This window comes from Myotis nattereri, assembly GCF_964212035.1.
Source record: "Myotis nattereri genome assembly, chromosome: 9".
NCBI classification, from domain to species: domain Eukaryota; kingdom Metazoa; phylum Chordata; class Mammalia; order Chiroptera; family Vespertilionidae; genus Myotis; species Myotis nattereri.
In genome coordinates this window covers 77,318,522-77,325,930 of record NC_138084.1, presented here as the reverse complement: position 1 = coordinate 77,325,930, position 7,409 = coordinate 77,318,522, and the positions used below count along the sequence as shown (strand labels likewise).

General features: G+C 58.8%; 1 protein-coding gene across 2 annotated transcripts in view; it reads right to left on the bottom strand.

Moving 5' to 3' along the window:
- Positions 1-4,147: 4,147 nt before the first annotated feature.
- The window catches only part of ZBTB16 (zinc finger and BTB domain containing 16), a 185,339-nt gene continuing 182,077 nt past the window's right edge, over positions 4,148-7,409 (bottom strand). For both annotated transcript variants that reach the window (XM_081099172.1, XM_081099173.1), the window contains one exon: positions 4,148-6,981. In XM_081099172.1, the coding sequence (XP_080955298.1) occupies positions 6,752-6,981 (230 nt within the window). In that variant the 3' untranslated portion in view covers positions 4,148-6,751. The remainder of the gene's footprint in view (positions 6,982-7,409) is intronic.

Genomic DNA, 7,409 nt, shown 5'->3' with positions numbered 1-7,409 from the left:
GTTGTTTTAAAGAGGCAGTGCTCACTCCCTCCCATCTGTCAGGAGAAAGCGAGGCCTAAGTAGGGAGGAGTGTGGGGGAGGGACGGGAGCCTGCGGGGGAGGGGAGACCCCGGGAGGGGTGAGGCCGGGGGAGTGCCCAGGACCAGAGAAGAAAGGGATGGATGGACGGCTTGGAGACAGGGGCTCAAAATCAAACCCACTATGTTTTTTGGCAAAGGATTGTTTCCAAGATGAGAAATAGGGGGAGAGGAAAATGAATGTGAGACAGAGACACAAAAAGAGGACAACAAAAATGACACAGGAGAAAGAATGAGAAAGAAGGAGTGGAGACAGAAGAAAGATGAGGTGAAAGGAAGAGAGAGATGAAGGGAAGGGAAGACGAGAGAGAGGAGCAGAGAGAAAAGAGAAGAAAGTAGACAGACCGACAAGCCACAGGCTGGAGAGCGCCCTGCTGTGTTGTTCCTGGGAAGGGCGTCCAGCGTCCAGCGTCCAGCCAGGGTGGCGAATGTCGCGCCAGGCCGGTCTCAATTCGGTTCCCTCGGCCCCTCGGGGACAAAGGGGATGCAAGGCCACTCTTCAGTCCACGCCCGAGCAGGCAGGTGAGGCAAAGCACCGGCCTCCCTCACAGGCTGTGGTGCCGGAGGGTGCAGAGCGATGGCTCCTCGTGACCCGCGGTAACGCAGGTCAGGTGGGCCCTGCGCACCGGTTCCCGCCCCCACCCCCCACCCCCAGACTTGCAGCCATCAGCGCTGTGTCCTGGGTTTTAGTGAGGAGATGGGTTACTGTGGTCGGAGCAGGGCAGGCAGGAGGCTCTGGGCAGAGGCACGGAGCCAGCAGGCCTAGGACTGGGCAGAAGTGGTTTCCTAGCTCGACAACAGGGCAAAGCTCCCAGCCCCCGGGAGGGGAAGGCAGGCCTGGAGAGGACGCCTTGGCCCAGAGACAGGGAGCGGAGGCGGGCGGGGGCCCCCGAAATCTGCGGGAGGGAAGGCTGCACTCATCCTGCTGCGGTGACGGTGACACTGGGCTCGCACACCTCCCCCGTGCCTTCCCCCCGTCCATCTCCCTTCGCCATGGGCTTGGCTGCCACAGACCCAGGGGCCTTACATGGGGTGGCAGCTTCTTGCTGAGAAATTTCTGGCGCTTGCTGAAGCTGAGAAGTAAAAATGTCTCTATTATAAAGACCAGACGACAGCCCTGCCTCTGGAGTCCTGGAGAGACAACCCCAATTTGGTATCAGGAGGTTTGGATGCAAGTTCTGACTCCGCGACTCACTCATCAGCCGTTGTGATTCGGAGCAAGCTGTGCGGACACAAACCCAGGGAGCCTCACGGCCACCAGGCGGCCAGCTCCCCGAGGGCAGGCGCCCTGGCGCTGCCCAGCGCTGCTCCCGCCTCCCGCAGCCACGGGGCGGGCGGCCATGACGGCCACAGCCACCAGGCCAGGCTCCCACCCTCCCACAGCCACCAGCCACCAGGCCAGGCTCCCGGCCTCCCACAGCCACGGGGCGGGCGGCCATGACGGCCCAGCTGAAGGGACGATGACCCCGCGCCTGCTTCACACGTCGTGCCACGGCGTCAAGCGACAGCAGCGTCGTGCACACCGTTTTCCTCACCAGTACTAGAGAAATCCGTCGTGGAGCGGATCTGTGCCAGTAAACAGGACACAGAAGTGACGCACGGATGAGGCTGAATGCGGGGCCCGGAGCTTTCTCCCTCTGCAGACGGAAATCTCAGTTCCTCTACGCCCCCCTGCCCCCCTCCCAAGAAAGGGCAGAAAAGACAAACCAGTTCTTACAAACAGCGACACTTGGAGCCGGAGACAACTGAGTTAACTTTATTCTCTTCTAACTGCAGATTCAAGGTATACAGCTGAACATTGCTATTTTTCTTATGAGACTTATAAATAAAAATACAAAAAAATGTTCACTACAAAAAAATCTACTGTTAGTAGGATGTAAAAAATATTCTCTTTGCTATAGAAGGCACAACTTCACTTAGTGACACATGGAGAGAAGACCTGCAGCAGGAAATTCATTGTTTTTTCTTTTAAATGTCATCAGAACACTGGAATTACAGAGAAACGCATCCATCTACACGAAACGAAGGCAGAGAGAGGCGCAGCGCAGAGCTCACCCAGGACCGCACAGCTTGGAGGGGACGGCTTCGGGGCAGGGGCAGGTGGGGCTGGCAAGCACACCTGGGGTCCCCAGGCTGGGGCAGGGGCAGGGGCAGGGGATGGGTGGGGGCCAGTGGAACAAACCAACAGAGATGGAAGGGGAGGGACGAGGGACGGAGCATCGGAAGGGAGAGAGAAGGAGAGGGGGAGAGAGATTTGTACAAAAAAGTAACCAGTATAATTGAAGAAACAAAATTGGGCAACCTCCTAAAATTAGGCTAAGAGGAGGTGCTGAGGTAGACATGAACTAGAACAGCCATGAATTAAAACACTATCTGTAACACAGAGCGATCGGACTGGCACTTGACAAAAGACAAGCCACGAAAACAAACGAAACGCAACAGAACACGCCCGAGCCGGAGGCTGGGCTTTGCTTGGTCCAGCAGGGCCGGGGCCCCAGTGCTTAACTTACATACATATATATATCTCTATATATTCATCTTTATATAGATGGGTAGGCGGTCACGGCGCCCCGCCACGGCACCGCCACCTGACAGGGGTCATGCGTGACACCGTGTGAACGAGTTCCAGGACACACGCCAGGGGGCGGGTACGCCATCTGCAGAGCGGGCACCCGGGACGCGGGGAGCAGGGCGGCTGGCCAACAGGCCGGTGGGGCCTGCGCCCCTCTCCCCAGCCTGTCTCCTGGCCCCTCCTGGCCGGCTCTGCCTCCCCCCCGCGCCCCCCCCCCGCCCGCCCCCCGCCCCGCACCCATCAGTTTCCACGAAGGGTTCGTCCGGCTGTTTACTTCCTGCTGAAATACCCAGGCAGGTGCCGCCAGGAAGCCCCCCAGAGGAGGAAGCGAGGCGGGAGGGGAGAACGTGCTACAGGCCTAGGAAAATGAACAGACGGCTTCATCTTTTCCTGTTTCTGTCCGACACCCCGCACTCTCACTCCTGCTGGGCTGGCAGGGACCCGGCCACAGACCCGCCCCTGCCGCTTACTCCCCAGATGGACGGACGGAGGGGGCCCGAAGGCCCTCTCCCTCCGGGGCCTCCACCCCCAGCCAGCAGCACCCCCAAGGGCACCACACACCTTGCGGAAAATTGCAGCAGGTTTTTTTCCTTTTTTTTCCCCTTTTTCTAAACATGGAGAACTGTTCAGGCACAAATATTAAACAAGCCCACATTGCATCCCTGGATTGTACTGAATCACTGGGTCCCCCAGCCCCCCTACCCACCCTGCACCCCAGACCCGCCTTCCTCACATCCGTGGCCTCCTCCAGAGCAGCAACGATATTTACTATTTATATCTCTCTTGCTATATATCTCTCTCTATATATCTGTCTATCCTACACACATAGGATTTTAATGCTTTGAGTGAGTGAAGGAGTGGCAGGGAAGGGGCACGAGTCAGGGGCAGTGTCACTGGAAGCAGCGGGGACACGCCTGTCGGCCGGAACCCAGGGGAGGGACTGTGCCCAACCTGGACCCTGCAGACTGGAGAGCGTGAGACGCTGGCCAAGGCAGAGCGAGCAGGGCTGTCCGCCGTCCACAGCCAAAGGCAGCAGGTGGCCAAGGGCCAGATGTCGGAGAGAAAGGGGAGTAAAGCCACTCAGACCTCACCTGGGGGGGAGCAGCCTCCCCCCGCCTCGTCTCCAAGCCCCCTCTATCCAGACACAGCAACACCTCCAGCTAATCCCTGGCCCTCACCTTGCCCTTAGGCCTGGCCACGACGGCCCTGGCAAGATCAGAATTCTCACCTTCGTGAGCAGGAAGCCGAAAAGGAAGAAAGCAAGACACAGGTCTCCCACCCAGTGCCCTTCAGAAACCGCAGTCTGGACCCCTCTTCCTGCCTCCCCACTGGGGCTCCCTGGGCCCCGAGCTTTAGTACCATCCAGTGCTGCCCAGCAGACGCCACGCTGCCTGACCTCACACAAGCAGCACGTGCACACGCACACGCACACGCACACACACACGCACAAACGGACATTTTGGTGGTGGTGGTAGGTTTTTTTTGTCTTTTTCTTTTTCCTATGCACATTACAAAAGGAAGGGCAGGGTCCTGCAGAACTGACAAAGGAACTAATAAACATTACAAAAATATTACAATTTCTACGATTAGCTCCGCCCTCTCAGCTTTCAGGCAAAGGGGAGGAGACCCTGGCTGCTGGGCGGTGGGGCCCGTGTGGGTGTCAGCCAGGCCCATGGAATAGTTTGATTTCTTTCTCTTCCCCACCAAAGCTCAATGACACCTTGCTGTTAACACACTGTCTCCGGGACTTACAGACCCCGGGGCCCGCCAGCGCCCCTTTCTCCCAGATGCGGGGGGGGAAGCCATAGTGCACAACGAATTCCTGCAGACTGCTCCTCCCCAAAGACTTCCCTCTTCACATTATAAATAAAACTGCTCTAGTCACGGATTTCAAGTTTAGCTCTTTCCTTTCCCAAGCACTAACTCATTATTATAATTGCAAAGTAGCATCCTCCCTACTTATCACCCCAATCCATAGTCCAGCGACACGGTCCCCCCAATGCTATACCCCCAACACAGTTTTTAAGGCCTTCAGATTGGGTGGGCAAGACTGGAGGGGTGGGGCCAAGAGACGGGGGGTGGTCCCAGCAGCACCCATCCCTCCGACGGCCCTCTTCTCCTCACGATGCTTCTCCCCAAAACCGCTTCCCTAAACCACTTTTTTTAAACCTAAGATAAAAACGCAGCCACAACTTTCTCCGAGAGAGAAAGGAAAGAAAATAACTTCCACAAATAAAGCATGAGACGAAACCGAGGGCCCATCCCACCATGAACACAAACATGGCAAATGTGCTTTCCTAAGCTGGGGCGGAGGCTGGGGAGAGCGGGCAGCAGCGCCGCAGGCCGGCAGGAGGGGACAAAGGAACCGGACGAACCTAAGAGGTAGCTTTCAGAAAACAACACCCCACCCCGGGCAACAGAACCCCAACTGGCGCATCCCTCGCAGCTGCAGCCGGGAAGCAGACCGATTTTGGCAATGATCATGCGCGCAGAGGTGGGGGGCGCGCACAGAAGTGGGGTCGCACAGACGCAAGGATCTGAATAGCCCAAGCCCCCAGACCCAGCAAACTGTAAGAAAGCGGGGGTCGTGTCCAGAGCGTTTTAGGCTGAACCGATGCTGGGCATGATGAGTTCATGCTCTGGGCAGAGCCAACACAGTGACTCCAAAGGCCCCCAGTACACCTCCCCCTCCACCCACCTTCCGGGGACCCAGCCCCCACATTCAGGGCCCGAGGACTCGATCCTTCTGTGCAGCTCCTTCCCGCTGGGAAGCTGGTCGCTCAGGGATGGGGGGCCTTGGCCAGCTAACAGGTACTAAACCAACTATTAAATTTACACAAGAAACACAAAAGAACTCCCTCCCCATTCTTCCAACCCCCAACCAAAGAGAGAGATGCAGGGGTACAAAAGCTCACGAGGTCACGAAAAACTGAGGTAATTCAAGCACAACGTGCTACAGGGGAACCCGGACACACAACAGAAGTAACACAAGGCCGAAGCGCTTTCAACAGCTCCCCCTCTTCCTGTGGCCTGGGGGGCGGAGGGGGCGGGGGGGGGGGCATGAGCCGGGAATTCTGTGCCTTCTCTGGACCTGGGTTTCCCACTGCGCTCACCGGGTCTGGGGTGTTTAAAAGGCCCCCAGAATGACTCAACAGCACCCCCTTGGCCAGTACCCCGACAGCTGGCAGGTGCCCCTTCTCCGGGGGAGGGCACCGCTGGAGAAGGACGTCCACAGATTCCTTCTCCCGGGGACGGGACCCGGGGTGGCAGGGAGCCTTGTCCGGTGTTGGTGGGACCCATGGATTTGTGTGTATTTAGCTGTTTTTCCAACTGGGAAGCAAGTCTCACTCAGGACAGGGCTTTCTGGGGGTGGGTCTCCCGTTGGCTTTGTGTTCTCAGAGGCTAAGGGTGGGAGTGGGGCTCCGGGGTCGGACACAGATTCCCCTCTAAGGAGCTGGGGGGGGGGGCTGGGCACTCCCTGAACTGGAGGACAGGAGGCAGGGGAGGCGGGGACCAGGAGCTGGGGGAGGGGCAAGAGCCGTGAGGCTCCTGGAGGCCAGGAGGGACATGCAGATCGGCAGAGCGGAGGGAAGCAACAGGTGAAATGAGTGGTGGGAGGGGAAGAGGCGCCCTTCCCCACGCCCATCTGCGCCCAGCACACCAGCTGCCACTCTGAGTGTCAGCCAGCGACCCAGTCCAGCCCCACCATCTGCAGGCCACCCCCCTGGCCCCCCGGAGCCTCTATCTTCTGAGGAAGCTGAGGATGGCAGGCAGAGACTGGCTCTGACCAGAACACCCCTCGCCTTCTTCTCAGACTCCATTTCTGGACATAAAAGAGGGTCTGAGCAGAACAAAACCCCTTCCACCCCCACCCCAGAAATCCAGCCAGGGGAGGAGGGACGGAGGCCCGGGAAGGGGCCGGGCGGGGCATCCTGGTCACCTGGAGCCCCAGAGAGACTCAAGGCCAGAGAGCTACCAGGTTTCCTTTTGCTTCCTTTTTTCCCTTAGGTATAGACATGTATTTTTGCACAATCCTTCCCCGACTTCATCCTGCTCTAACTCCTCCTCTCGCTCCCGCTCCTCCGGCCCCGGCCGGCCGGCTTCACACGTAGCACAGGTACAGGTACGTCTTCTCTATCCTCCAGTCGGGCGGGATCTCCTCGGGCTTGTGGCCCTTCATGTGCTTCTGCATGGAGGACAGGCTGGGGCAGTACTCGGTGCAGATGGTGCACTGGTAGGGGGAGGCGCCGTTGTGCGTCCGCAGGTGCTTGATCATGGCCGAGTAGTCCCGGGAGCGCTGGTGGCACAGCTTGCACTCGAAGGGCTTCTCACCTGCGGGAGGAGGGAGCGCTGTGAGGGCCTCCCCTGGGGCGCGCGGGGCCCTCGCCCAGCCCGGTCACACTTCCAGCACCGCACCGTGGATGCACCTGGGATTGTAGCCCTCGTCACACCCGGCAGCTGAGCGGCTGAAATATGCCAGTGTGACTGGGCACTAGTCTTCAAGGTATTTCCTGTCGCTGATTTAACAGCCGCATGCAGCCCGAGGTGGCGGTATGCAGCGCAGCCCTAGTCCCTGGCCTTCCTCTTCTTCATCCTCCCAAAGGAGGGGCCTGGGGTTCTGGAACAGGGGCAGGGAGGCCCGGGACCTCCTTGGGGATGGCCCTTCAGCAGTCCCTTCCGGGGGGCGGGGCTACAGATGGTGGGGAGTAGGGGTGCCGCGAGATGAGGGACCTCACCCTTCAAACATCTGCATCTGGGCT